Source organism: Archocentrus centrarchus, chromosome 24 (assembly GCF_007364275.1).
Source record: "Archocentrus centrarchus isolate MPI-CPG fArcCen1 chromosome 24, fArcCen1, whole genome shotgun sequence".
Classification (NCBI taxonomy): domain Eukaryota; kingdom Metazoa; phylum Chordata; class Actinopteri; order Cichliformes; family Cichlidae; genus Archocentrus; species Archocentrus centrarchus.
This window is the reverse complement of record NC_044369.1, coordinates 31038264-31052862: the sequence shown is the minus strand read 5'-3', so window position 1 is coordinate 31052862 and position 14599 is coordinate 31038264. Positions and strand designations below refer to the sequence as shown.

The 14599-nt window shown below is 40.5% G+C and overlaps 1 protein-coding gene across 1 annotated transcript; it reads right to left on the bottom strand.

The window, feature by feature from the left end:
• Positions 1-9254: 9254 nt before the first annotated feature.
• On the bottom strand, positions 9255-11056 carry LOC115774024 (uncharacterized). Its single transcript, XM_030721031.1, has 4 exons — positions 10955-11056; positions 10252-10410; positions 9685-9777; positions 9255-9581 (listed from the first exon to the last, which is right to left on the bottom strand). Exons 1-4 carry the CDS (start codon positions 11054-11056, stop codon positions 9255-9257), a joined length of 681 nt encoding a protein of 226 aa, XP_030576891.1.
• Positions 11057-14599: the final 3543 nt, after the last annotated feature.

Below are 14599 nucleotides of genomic sequence, written 5' to 3'. Positions count from 1 at the left end.
GCTGTAGCTAAAGTAAAATATGACGTCAACATAACCTTTCATTTGTGTCAACTTACCAGTAACAAAGTACACAAACATGAAACTCAGACAGGTCAAAAGAAGGTCTCCAGACTGCGGTAAGACTCTGTCTTCACAGTTCTCATTATTTCATTGGGAATCAAGAATCAAGAATCAAGAATGCCTTTATTAGTCCCACAAATGGGGAAATTGCAGTTAACAGAACATCCATCCAAAACAAAAACATAACACAGACAGGGGGGGGGGACAGATGTCTGAGGTCATGCAACCGTTTCTCAACGGCGCTACCTTTAGCAGAGAGACAGAAAGAGATACATTGGGATAGTTAGGTTCAAAAAATCATCTCATACTGTGTTCATAAAGAACACCTTACGAGGTTCCAAAAAACACCTCAGCAAAAAGCATATTGCACATATAAAGCCGGGATAGCAGTATGGTGGGTAGGGTCAGGGTCAGGAGGGGATGCAGACGGAGACGAGAGGGTGGGGGCATTGTGGAGCCCAGATGCCAGCTCCCAGCCAAACAGTTCGCTGATAGTGATGGAAGTTCATCAGCGGCCTTGGTACACGGGTCGGCAGCCTCTGCAGATGTCGAACTGCCGTCCAGGTTTTCTTGATTTCTCGGTAAATCAGGTATCCTCCAAGCCCAAACAGAAAAGATACCGCTACCAGATAGCCAAATATGTAAGCGTCTTCCACGTCTTCCACCTCGAGGGCCGAGAAGCACACAGGTCTCCACGAGCTCCAAGAATCGATGACGTATCCAACCGGGTCTGTTCCACTCGGACACGCAGGCTCCCCTTTCCCAGATCTCATAGTGGAAAAAATTCGATCGATGGTCTTGAAGGCCCAGTTTGCCAAATCCATATTAATCTTATTCTTATTCGAACAGTGTGCAAGAGACGCTCTCACAGCAACCAGCAAGCAGGAAAGATAGGGAGGGCAGGGAGAGAGATAGAATGCGACCGTCCCCGTCAGAGGCGGGGACGGTCGCAGAACACATTCTATACAAAAGGTTCCTGAAGAGGTCATACAAAGGTTTCCTCTTCACGTAGACATCTCTGTTCATCACTAATACAGTCATTTCAATAAGCAAAATATACATAAGCATAATTATGAAAAATGGTTCTCATACTAACGCAGAACTTACTTTTTTAACAGCAGGACCGCCACTGTGCTTTTTACAGATGAGAGCAGGTTCACCCAGAGCACGTGTGACAGACATGGTGGAGAATGTTACACACTCATTCAGCATGACTGGTTTGGCAGTGGGCCAGTGAAGGTGTGGGGAGGCATATCCATGGAGAGCAGAGATAGAAAAAGTAAACATTCTGTACTTCTGTGTACAGGCTCTGAAATGTACTCAAAGAAAGCAAAAGTAGCTGATTGGAGGACCTTTCTACCAGCTATTTTTGTGCAAACATAACTGAAAGTCGTGCTATATTAATGCAATAATAAAACAATAATAAAACAATATTAGTACATGAGAATGCAAACTTTATTTCAATCAAAATTCTAATGAATGTGCTCAGCTTGAACACTGTTATATAGAATTTCAGCAAAGAAAAAAAGAATTTTACAAAAGCTCTATATGCTGTTACCTACACTGTAGAGGCTGACTCTGCCTCACCTAAACAGGAAAATGAGTACAGTCAGGGGTTACAGTGGGATTCAGCAGGTGGGGGGGGGCCCTGAGATCAGTTGTAGTGGCTTAGCGTGGGGAAAAATTGAGAGCTCCAGTAGATTTTCTTTGTGTGCAGGCTGTGATCAGCTGATGTGCTGAGGCTCTTTGTGGATTTACACAACTGAATTCAACAAGATGTAACCCAATATTTCACAAGCTGATTTCCACCCCTGCACTGACAGTGTGCTGTTTATACTGTCTTTATACTGACAGCTGGTAATAAAGGTTTAATCCAATGAATGAATCTAAGCATCATCAACTTAAATTCAAACTAATCTCTGCTACACTTGACACGTAACCAAACTATGAGAATGAACACCACAGCCATGTGCACCAGTTCAACACAGAGTTTTACTGTAAATTCACCACAGTACAGCAAACTGACCTGTTTATCCAGCACTAAACTGCAGTATTTTGAATAACTTAAAGTTAGTCTACCTTAGTTTGTTTTACAAGATGTCTCACAATATGAAATATCATAACTTCACATCATATAATGATCTAATACCTGATTTTTTAAAAAACTGTAAGCTTTAAATTTCCAGTTTATCAGATGTCACTGAGCAGTCCTTACCTTTGAATCTAACCTCTCTGTTTCCTCTCCTGTCCTCTTTCTTCCATATTTATCTAACCTCTCTCTCATTCCTTCCTCTCCCTGGAAATACAGCAGCTGGACCTTTTGCTAGCAGACACACTGTGACAAACTTTAGACAATTTGTGTGATTGCTGAAATTTGTTGAGCATTTAGAAAAGCATTTGAAATTACCTGCCACAACATGTTACTCCTCTTCTGTAGTGCTAGCTGCATGCTGAAGCACTGTGACTACAACTTATAGACCAAAAACAATGTTCTGGCCTGCTGTAACCCCTGAGCACAGCGCCATAAATGATACATAAATTATATGGTTTTGTCTCTTTCATCTCTTTGTATGCAATAAACACAGAGTATGGATATGCCAGTACGATTGTCTCTTAATGTATTATTGTTCCTCCAATAATACATTTGTATTATTTAAGCTCAGATTGGTTTGATGTTTGAAGGCGCGCAGTAACCAGAAATAAAAACTTCCCTCAGATGTTAAACCTAAAGTAACGAGTCTGCTTTGAAAATGTAAGAAGTAGAAAGTACAGATATTTGTGTAAAAATCTAGGGAACTAAAGTAAAAAGGTTTCAGAAAAATAAATACTCAAGTAAAGTACAGATACCGGAAAATTCAACTTACAGCACAGTAATGAAATATTTGTACTTCGTTATTTCCCACCTCTGATGGAGAGATGCACAGACCTCTACAGGCTAGGTAATAGCTCTGCCATTAGGTATTGGGAAGAAATCGTGGGACCCATTGTCAGACCCTGTGCTGATGGACTGGGTTGTGCGTTCCTCCTGGTGCACGATAAATGCCCGGCCTCATGTGATGAGAGAATGCAGGAATTTCCTGGTGGATGGAGGAACTGATACCATTGACTGGCTCCCATACTCGCCTAATCTAAATCCAATAGAAAACCTCTGGGACATTGTTTCGGTCCATCTGACACTGCCAAGTTGCACCTCAGACTGTCAGGAGCTTAGTGATGCTCTGGTCCAGATCTGGGAGGATATCCCCCAGGACACCATAAGTTGTCTCATCAGGAGCATGCCCCGATGTTGTCAGGCATGCATACAAGCACATGGGGGGCATACAAAGTACCGATTACCATTGTGAATTGGTGAAATGAAATTTCATCAAAATAGGCTGGTTAACTGCTTCATTTTTTCACTTTGACTTCCGGGATGTCTTTGAATTCAGCCCTCTGTAGGTTGATCTGGCATCTTTTTATTCCTATCACATTACTGAGTCCATCTCTGTATAAATATCTAGCATGACCTTTTTTTACTATTGAGATCTGATGTGTTTTCAAAGTGTCCCTTTAATTTTTTTGAGCAGTATATAACAAAGATAAGCAAAATACATAATATCTTTCAGTAAATAGAGCAGATCAGATCAAAATGAAGCTTATGCATAAGTTCAATAAGGAACATCTGTAGTCACTCCTCCGTCTGCTTTCCTAGGTTTTTGACTGCTAGTTAATTCTCCTCATCACTTCTGCTTCCCCATGCTGTCAGACTTAAAGCTGACATCATTGCTCTAGTCCAGTGGTTCCCAAAATCAAGAGTACTGTGGCCCACCAGAAAAACCAATATAGCGCCAGTCTGTGAAATTTTCCGGGCTAGAAGCCTGTCTTTACTCTCAACAAAATACATGAGAAAGTAATGCATTTCCTTGAAAATTTGAATAAAAAACATAAACAACATAGGCTGTTGGCTATAAATTGATAATACTATCGTCATATGTAAAGTGGTAATGCTAATATGTGACCCACTTGCCACTTGGACAAAAACCTCATGCAAGAGCAGTAAATTTAGGTCAGAGTAATGAGTAATATCACAAATTAACCACCGCCTATTACCAGTTGTAATTTACTTTTTATAAAAATATTTAACTATGCATACTTGAGTAATTTCAAACTGAATTTCAGTTATTGCTCCGATGAGCCACGGCCCACACTTTAGGAATCCCTGCTCTAGTCCAATCATCTTTAAGCCTGTTTCAGACCAATCAGTCTCCACTCTGTATACTTTAAATCTCATTGTTTACCCGTCATTCTTCCTTGCAGACTCATTCATGCAACCCACCTCCTCCCCACCTCCACCCCACCCATGTCACTCAGAGTGCCATCCAAGCCTCCATCTTTATCTTCACTACCATCAGCGATGAAACTCCAGGGGGTCCTTCCCCATTTCCTATCATTGCTGGGATTCTGTTCTGCTTCAATGGGCCATCGGAGTCTAATGGCCAATTAGCTTAATTAAATTCTGTATATCAATGAATAATGTTGAACTCTTCCTGATGATCTCTGCTTATTGCAATGTGTTTTAAATTCTCATTTATATTTTTGAAAATGTTGCAATCATTTCAAATATATCAGTTATTAGTCTTTCGGTGCTATAGCTCACCTGACTGAGCAGGCAACTCAGATGCTGAATGCAACTGCAGGAGCCTGCGTTCAAATCCCTGCTTTCCTACCCACACTCTGCACCATACTGAATACCAAAAATAAGCCTTTAAAAAAATATTTTAAATATATTTGTTGTTGTCATTTTAGTATTAGGTTTGTAACAATTATGCAATGTAAGAGCTCCATCAATTTATGAGTTTTTATTTTTAAATAATTTTTCAACTTTAAAATTTTTTTTAGGCTGCTGTGGCCCAGTAAGTCTGAATGAATGAGGCTGGGGCATACTGGAACAAATAACGCTCCAGTTGCAGATGGATTATTAACCTCAGGGTGTAGTGCTATTACATCAGTCAGATAAGCCTCTGTGTGAACTGCAAGTATTTATTCTATTTGTGATTCTGTGTGCTGCTTCAAACTCAGATCAGATTTCCAACCTGCAGTTTTTAAAGTGACTCTCCTTGATAAATTATACAGCATATTAATCATAATTAACCAAGAGGGAATTATTCTTTGTAACGTATTTGAGGTTTTTGTATAATATATGAAAAAAACAATTGTATTGTGTTATACTTCCTTCAGCATTTCTTATGCTTGAGTGGTAGCACAGGGGTTTATTTTTAAATCCATCCATCCATCCATTCTCTTCCGCTTATCCTGTTCAGGGTCACAGGGTATTTTTAAATCACTATAGGTTAAAATTTGTAACATCGTAAACAGAATGTCGTGGTACAGAGATGTTTCTGGTCCACTGAGGAGTTCGAGTACGTCTAGAAGACATGTTGAGAAGAGCAGAAAAAATTTAATAAAATAAAAAAAATCCCTTGACATCTTATTTTAGCTAGACTAACCCCAGTGGAGCCCACAGTAGGCTAGAAGTGCAGAGCCCTGGGGGCAGAGAGCCTGGTGAAGAGGCTCTAGAGGCAGCTTATGTGTCCACATTTCGAGTCTCACTCATCTCCCCAGAAGTATTTGTGTCTGTAGACACTTGGGCCCAGTGCTCTCTGAGCAATCACAGGATTAATATAATTGGGTGTGGAGTGAAACAGTACACTGTGTGACAGCAGGAAGGGCATGCTAGGTCTAGTTATGAGATACTTCGGGGGATTCACTGTACATTGTGGCTGTGTACACTTAAGCAAACACACACTGCTTACTGAAACACACAAGCTAACCATTAAGAGAGCCTGAAGACAGTGATATGACATTTAAGCGCTGACCACAAGATCCTTCACAATTTTCATTTGATGTGCCATAGGCTTGAATTAATATCCATCCTGTGTTGCCATTCATAAATTATGCAGGAGTACCACTGCCCCTGCATTTGGGGAAAGTTATTAAAATTGTTTCATATGATCTTACCTTAATACCTGCCAGTTTGTTAAAAAAAAAAAAAAAAAAAAAAAAAAAAACACGTCAAATCATCAGTTTATCAGTTTGGTTCCAAACTGTCTGTCTGTGATTACCTTGTGCTGCACACAGATTTTGCAGTAGTTTTGCTTGGACTGTAAAATATGTTCGCAACACAAGAAATAAAGTTTGCAAAAGGGGAGCATGTTCTGCCACGTTTGTGCCCTTCGGCTTCCATTTTCAATTGAGGAACAGCCCACACTCATGCGTAATGGAGCAGCTCGCAAAGCAGTGGAAACGGAGGCTCGTTATTAAGAGTGTTGTAGTTTATTCTGATAACAAGTAAAATTATAATTGATTTTGGTTTGATAGTAATTTCCTAGGTTGCCGCCATATTGTCATTGCATCAGTGACTATGTCTCTAGGTTGGGTGGATAGCCTCCCAGACAAACAGCACTAGTGGTTAGCTTAAAAAAAAAATGAAAACGGCAGAAGATGAAGGCAACATGTGTTTTGAACTACCAAAACACCTTATTCAATTCAATTCAATTCAATTCGACATTGCTCATATTATACAGGGGGTATGGAAAGTATTCAGACCCCTTTAAATTTTTCACTCTCAAAAAACTCAAAAAAGTTCATTTCATGTCTCATTAATGTTCACTCAGCACCCCATCTTGACAGAAAAAAACAGAAATGTAGAAATTTTTTGCAAATTTATTCAAAAAGAAAAACTGAAATATCATATGGTCATAAGTATTCAGACCCTTTGCTGTGACACTCATATTTAACTCACATGCTGCCCATTTCTTCTGATCCTCTTTGTGATGGTTCTGCTCCTTCTTTGGAGTCCAGCTGTGTTTAATTAAACTGATTGGACTTGATTAGGAAAGACACACACCTGTCTATATAAGACCTCACAGCTCACAGTGCATCTCAGAGCAAATGAGAATCATGAGGTTGAAGGAACTGCCCAAGGAGCTCAGACAGAATTGTGGCACAGATCTGGCCAAGGTTACAAAAGAATTTCTCCAGCACTCAAGGTTCCTCAGAGCACAGTGGCCTCCATAATCCTTAAATGGAAGAAGTTTGGGACGACCAGAACTCTTCCTAGACCTGGCCGTCTAGCCAAACTGAGCAATCGTGGGAGAAGAACCTTGGTGAGAGAAAATGCTAAAGAAGAACCCAAAGATCACTGTGGCTGAGCTCCAGACATGCAGTAGGGAGATGGGAGAAAGCTCCACAAAGTCAACTATCACTGCAGCCCTCAACCAGTCAGGACTTTATGGCAGAGTGGCCCAACAGAAGCCTCTCCTCAGTGCAAGATATATGAAAGCCCGCATAGAGTTTCCCAAAAAAACACATGAAGGACTCCCAGACTATGAGAAATAAGATTCTCTGGTCTGATGAGATGAAGATTGAACTTTGTGGCGTTAATTCTAAGCAGCATGTGTGGAGAAAACCAGACACTTCTCATCACCTGGCCAATACAATCGCAACAGTGAAACATGGTGGTGGCAGCATCACACTATGGGGGTGTTTTTTCAGCTGCAGGGGCAGGACGACTGGTTGCAATTGAACTAAAGATGAATGCGGCCAAGAACAGAGATATCCTGGAAGAAAACCTCTTCCAGAGTGCTCAGGACCTCAGACTGGGCCGAAGGTTCACCTTCCAACAAGACAATGACCCTAAGCGCACAGCTAAAATAACAAAGGAGTGCCTTCGGAACAACTCTGTGACCATACTTGACTGGCCCAGCCAGAGCCCTGAGCCCTGAATCCAGCTGAGCATCTCTGGAAAGACCTGAAAATGGCCGTCCACCAACGTTCATCATCCAACCTGACGGGAAACTGGAGAGTATCTGCAAGGAAGAATGGCAGAGGATCCCCAAATCCAGGTGTGAAAAACTTGTTTTGAAGAAGACTTTATTAGTCATTATATGTAAACATATAATGAAATTTGCGTTCCAGAACATCCATCCAAGAGAAATACAAACAACAGAAACAAACAGGGGGGCCAGGTGTCTGAGGTCATGCAGCCGTTTTGCCGGCGCTAACTTTAGCAGGAAAACAGAAACACTGTAAAATTTGACAAGTTGACCTTACTTAAAAAAATCTAGGAAACCGATTGCCCTGAAAAATGTAAGTAAGTATAACTATCAAGTCTTATGTTTGTTTACTTAACATATACTTGTTCAGTGTACTTCAGACCTTGTTGTGTGAACTTAATTGTGTGAAGTTAATTTAACTTAGTTTAATGAAGATGTTTAAACTCAGAAATAGCAAGTAAATTAACCTGTTCTTAACTTAGCTACATCAAGTTACTCCAACTTACATGAACAGTACAGTTTACTTAGCAGAATCTAGGAAACCGATTGCCTTAAATGAATAAAGTAACTACAACAAAAGATGATGAGTTCAAAACGTTCACTGTTTTATTTTTAAGACAATGCTATCCATAGCATTAACAAAAGGCCAACGTGGCCAGTGAAACATGAAATTAAACGAATAACCTTTTTACCCTTCAACAGGGCTCAAAAACAGTAATAGCACTAACATTTACCTGGAGAAAAAAAAAAATCAAATTTAAGTAATTTTATATTTAGCACAGATTCTGATGTAATTGGCAGTAAACATAGAAATAAATAAATGGCTTGATAAAGTAATTCAAATAAAAAATAAGAACTTCCCAAACTTCAGAATTTACCAAGTCATTTATTTATTTCTGTTTACTGTCAATTATGTCAGAATCCATCCTCCATAGTTACAAGTAAACATTTAGAAAAAAATGGAAACCCCTAGTAACAGACTGTCAAATAATTTACAATTTGGGGTAATATATCAGAAATCTGAAAAATTTCAAAATTATAAATGTGAACAAAATGTTACCATTATCTCTCCTAATGGTAATGCAAATGTTAAATTCTTTTATTAAACTTTACAAGTTAGTTTGGGTAGTTTAAAATAAGAATACCCCACATATTGTAACATAATACAATACAAAAAATGTTCGTAATTATGAACCTAACTGTACAAAAATTAAATAATACATGTGCCCAAAATCAACCACATGTACCTCACTGTAACCGTAAGAACTTTCCTCTCGTTATTAACTGAAAATATCTGCCAAAAAAAACAAAAACAAAAACATCAAGTGTCTATGCCTCAGCACTTTTAACTTATCTGTGGTTGTGTGCAGCTGTGACCCTCTACTGCAGAAGAGCATTTTTCAAGCTCTGTAGTTTTGGCCTGAGGTTACCTACACCCAGACTAAGCATCACCCTCTGGATGAATTCAAAGGTGTTTTTCAGGCATTTTGGATAGTCAAGGTGAAGGGCATAGATCAGTCCAAATATAAGGCAAATAGCTTGATCGTGGCTTTTGATGTCATCCATGACAATTGTACCTTCCAGAATGATACCAATGCTGGATGGTTCAAGGTGTAGAGCATTTGGACCTGGTTGCTGACTGACCTCAGGAATGACAGTCAGTAACCCCACAGGAACCTGGGTGAAGTCTGCCATGGCATCTGAATCCTGTGGATATTAAGAAAAGTAAAAATTAAAAAAAAAAAAGAATGAGGTGAAAATCTTAATTTCCAAGTGCACAACCTCTAACAAACCAAATTACAATACATACAAAAGAGATATTGTAGAATTCTCTTCCGTCATCCCCGAGAAAAACTGACAGACATCGCAGGACAGCAGTCCTTGTGGCAACGACATCACTGGTCTACAAGAAGGGAAAAATAAAAGTAAGCAAAAGCATCTTCTGAAGAAACTCACACTTTTTCACAAGTGATATAAAATAATTGTTCAGCGTGTTGACAGCACTTACTGTCTGGCTAAGATTGATTAGAATTTTAATGGTTGTACAGTTAAAGGAGCAGCAGTCATTTCCTGACCTGCTATCAGCTTATTTGTATATTAATGCCACAGACTGTTGCTCAATCATTCATTATATTTTTTCCAGTCTTAATCATCCAACCGTCAGCAATACAAATTTCTTCCCCAAAAGAAATATGACCCTATGTCCCTTTAATACAAGACCAAACTGGATGGTTTTGCCTTGCATGAAGTTTACTGTAAATAAGAGGGTGTGAAGAAGAGGAATTATGTGCATGTGTGCACATCCAACTGAAAAAGATATAAATTAAGAACTTGCAGAATTTCCTTCCCCTTAAACAAAATCAGAGGGAATGCTTACCCTTCTTTCAACCTGGACAAGGATCTCGGAAAGTGTGTTGCCAATGACTCCCTTTTTTGACTTGAATATCTCCAGCAAACGTGGGGTGTGGCGGTCCAAGGACTGAATAAAGTCCTGCTCAAGATCCCTACTTGCCACTCTGGTGAACTCTGCCAAAACCTTTAAAGGCAAAACAGAACAGGAAAAACAAAAGGGCAGCACGGTGGCGTCGTGGTTAGCACTGCTGCCTCACAGTTAGAATACCATCTGGAAGGCCTGGGTTCGATTCCACCTTGGCCCAGGCCTCTCCCTCTCTCTGTGTGGAGTTTGCATGTTCTCCCCGTGCTTGCGTGGGTTTCCTCCGGGTACTCCGGTTTCCTCCCACATTCCAAAGATATGCACTTACTGGGGTTAGGTTAATTGGCTACTCTAAATTGCCCATAGGTGTGAATGAGCGCGTGAATGTGTGTGTGAAAGGTTGTCTGTCACTCTGTGTTGGCCCTGCAACAGGCTGGCGACCTGTTCAGGGTGTACCCTGCCTCTCGCCCTGTGACAGCTGGGATAGGCTCCAGCCCCCCCGCGACCCTTAACAGGATTTGCGGAAGCGAATGGATGGATGGATGGAGAACAGGAAAAACAATATTTTCCACAATGGTTAAGAGAGCCAAAAAATTGGTACACAAACTGCATGGGGTGGCCCATTTGTGTTTTTTTCTTTGCTTACCTGTTGTTTCCTGAAAAGAGCTGGCCAGCGTTCCAACATCTGCTTTACAGATGGCTGCTCTTCCACAATTTCTTTACGTCTCAACGAGAAGGTCTGGCTCATCAGGCGATTCACATAGTTTGCATTTGGTGATCTTTTCTTCATCTCATTTACCAGGATCTGTCGAGAGCTTTCAAGTGCTGACCTGTCTTCACCATGTGGAAAATTTGGTAGGAAGTTTGTCTCACTTCTTCTGGGTCTCTTTATATTTTTTCCTAGTGGCTCTCCTTCTCTGTTCTGTCGTCTTTTTTTAATACTGTTGACTGACACATCTGCCATTCCACATTGGTGGAGTTTGGCACGAAGATTACCCATTTTGAATTTTAAGCTATTCTTCCATCCATTGCAAGCCCTGGTGGATCCTGGCTCTTTAAGGCAGGGGTGCTTACCAATCAGCACCTCAGCAACAATTGTGAAGTGTTCATTTTGGGGATAAGCCATGTATTTATACATCTCCTCTGCGAGCTTCTGCAAAATGTCATGCTTCATGTCTCGTGACACTGACATGCGTATCCCATCTCTCATATAAATAAGGTTTCCCTGTCTCAGTCTATATTCAGTATCCACAGAGAAATATGGCACATGTAGAGGGCCATTGGTCACGTAAGGTCTCTTTGTTGTGTGGCAGTATATCGGTGTCAGATGAACTTGCTGTAGATAGGTCACATGCTGAAGATGAAGTTCTGACAGACGACAATGTTACAGTTACATTTTCTAGTGAGACAATCTTCAGTGTTGGCCTTGTAGGTAATTCAGCAATATCTGAGACGTTGCAAAAAGCATTGTTGAACTCTGGATCTTCATAGTGAAGTATGAATTCGTACTGAAGACTGAGATGCTTTTTCAGCTCACTTATAAGTTCTTCCAAATTATTGGGCCTTTCTTGGAAACTGATCTTGCGGATATCATTTTCTCCAACCACTACTCTCACTGGCCATGACTGGTCCATGATTCTGAAAGAATCAAATATGACATCAGCACAAAATATAACGTTTCAAGGTAACAAACAGCTGTCCTTTCACTCTGTAGGCAGAGAGGGGAGCAATGTCATTGAGGTCTTCTGAGTTACAACCAGACTTGAGCTACTTTTGCAGACTTCATAAGATCTGAGGTGTTCATGATACCATGCAAACATCTGTGTGCACATGAACATAACGTTGGTATTCATGACCAAAATCTGATGAATATGCCTGAACTCTGGAAGGCCTGCACATGAACCAACAGACAGCAACATGTCACTTGCGTACTTAACACCATCTATTATAACAGATGTTGCTGCAAGGACTGTGTTTTGTGGTGAACATCTTGCCAACACATATTGCTGCACACTGTCTGGGAGGGAAGAAACCAGGATGCTTTTTACTTTATCCAGCTCTACTGCTGGTTTAAAAAATGAAGCACAATCTAAGTGGTAGGCCATCATCTTCTGATGTCTATCGGCTAAAGTCAGAGGAACATTTTTGAAGTTGTGGGCTTCACGAATGACTCTCTTGAAGATTTTGTGCTTACCCTCAAACCTCATTGTCTACACATGGACCAGTGGTCCATATACTTGAATAAGATGGGGATAATGCTCCAAGTAATGGTGTTTTGGACGGAGCCTGTACTGAGGGAATGCCTTTTGAAGCAAAGACCTATGCTCTGACACCTTGAAATCTAGATATTGGAGTGACTCCTCCGTAAAATTTGGAGACATGACCAACTCAACCACATCTTTCAGGCACAGTAGAACTTCCCATGTTTCATCTCCCTCTGGGATACAATGGCCAATCAACAGGGGAATCAGTCTGATCAGGCTCCAGTTTTCATGACCATTTCCTCCAATGGTCCCTTTTGCTTGAAATGTTTTTGAAATTGCCTGAGGCTGGTTGGTCTTGTCTGAATGTGTGTAGGGAAAATCCTTAATGGCACTATTGAGCATCTCAAGTGTAAGGAACTTCCTTTTTATCAAGTCCTGAAGGCAAATGCACAACTCATAAGGAACGATACCTTCAAGCAAATCGTGGAGAATATCAGGGGGAAAACCGCCAACAACATGAAAGTGCTCTAAGTGTTCACTGAGAGGACAGGTGGATTTCACACCATATTCCTTTGCCATGTTGGAATCTTGCTGAACCTCCAACACCTGTTGGTCATGCTCTTGTTTTGTTCTCAAGTGGAAGTGACCAGAACCAACTTCTTTATCTTGTATTTCCTGCCTTGAAGCCATGCAAAAGCGGCAAATCTTGTCAGAGACAAAACTTTCATGGAATCCTCCCAATGAATGAGCCGCCAAATTATCTGCTGCAATATACAAAACAGTTCCTCTCACACTTGATCCCAGTTTCTCCACATATACACCATGCTTTTCAAGAAGCACTAGATCACGAAGGAGTGGCTGAAGAACTGCAGAGTACCCGCATGCTCTGACAGTACTTGTTTTACAAAGAAGAGCCAACTGTATTGAGTTGAGAGAGGAGTGAAATCTTGTTGCAAGATTTAACAGTACCCAATACACTGCACACATTTTGTGCTTCTTTTTTGAGGTTCCAAGTGGATTTGCAACTTTGAAGTCATCTATGTAGAGACCCAAAGCAATGGTAAAATTTCCTTCCACCAGTAAAGTATTTTCTTTGAAACATGAACCATCCCTGAATGTGCTGTATCCTTGCCCATCACCACTGTTAACTTTAAGAGCCTTATCCAAGATTTCTTCTTTGTTTAACAAGGCTTGGAGCATTTTAAGAATAGGTATGTAGACAACTGACTGCTTCTCTTCCTTCACAACAAACTCAACTGGTTCCACAATTTTGAATTCTTGTATTGTGTATGATCTTTTGCAAGAAGTGGATAAGGAATTTCCAACCTGTGTGTGTTTCAGAAAAGCATTGCTCTCTGAGATTGCATTTACAATTTCTTTTGCTATGGACACATCTGCATCAGGATAGTAGTTCACGAGTATTCTTTGAATAGCAGAAAAAAACAAAGGTTTCGAAAGGTCCATTATCTGCCATATCTGCTGTATTACATCTTGAACAGCACTTTCAGATATACTGAGTAAAGTTCGCATTCTGAGGAAGAGACCTGCCAAGTTGTGCTCAAGCTGACACTCCAGGTCATTAGTATTATCTGCAGCCAACTCATCTTCATAAAAATCAGTTTCATCTTGAATGTAAGCTTCCATTTCAGGTCTTTCAACTTCAAACAAGCTTTCTGTTTGTGTTAAAATCCCTGGCTTGAACTGCAGCTGGCTATGCATCTGTCTGCCATCGTGGTTCTTGCTTTTGTGGGCATTAAATGTTGAATATACACTGGTTTCGAAATCACAATCCTGGTAGGGGCACTGAACTTTCTGGCACATTCGGATATGTGTACGTAAGTGTGAAAAAACTCTTGGTCTGTACATGGCTCTTTGAAATCACAAAGTTGACACTGGAACACATCTTTTCTGGCATCAATAGGATGATCATTGATCAGTGAGTGTGCTCTTGATAAATGTACCTTCAGTGCATTAAAGGACTTAAATGTGCAGGGGCACTGTTTATGAAGACATGGTAATGGCAAAGCTCTTGTGTAGCCTCCATGTTTCAGTCTATAATGTTTGAGCAGCTGCCCTCTCTTTTCGCA

Bases quoted from the DNA above. Each gene is read 5' to 3' on its own strand.
- LOC115774024 (XM_030721031.1), bottom strand. From the start codon at position 11,056: ATGAGCCAGACCTTCTCGTTGAGACGTAAAGAAATTGTGGAAGAGCAG. The intron at 10,411-10,954 runs GTAAGCAAAGAA...TTGCCTTTAAAG, and splicing joins CTCTTTTCAGGAAACAACAG to GTTTTGGCAGAGTTCACCAG. The intron at 9,778-10,251 runs GTAAGCATTCCC...CCCTTCTTGTAG, and splicing joins TTGTCCAGGTTGAAAGAAGG to ACCAGTGATGTCGTTGCCAC.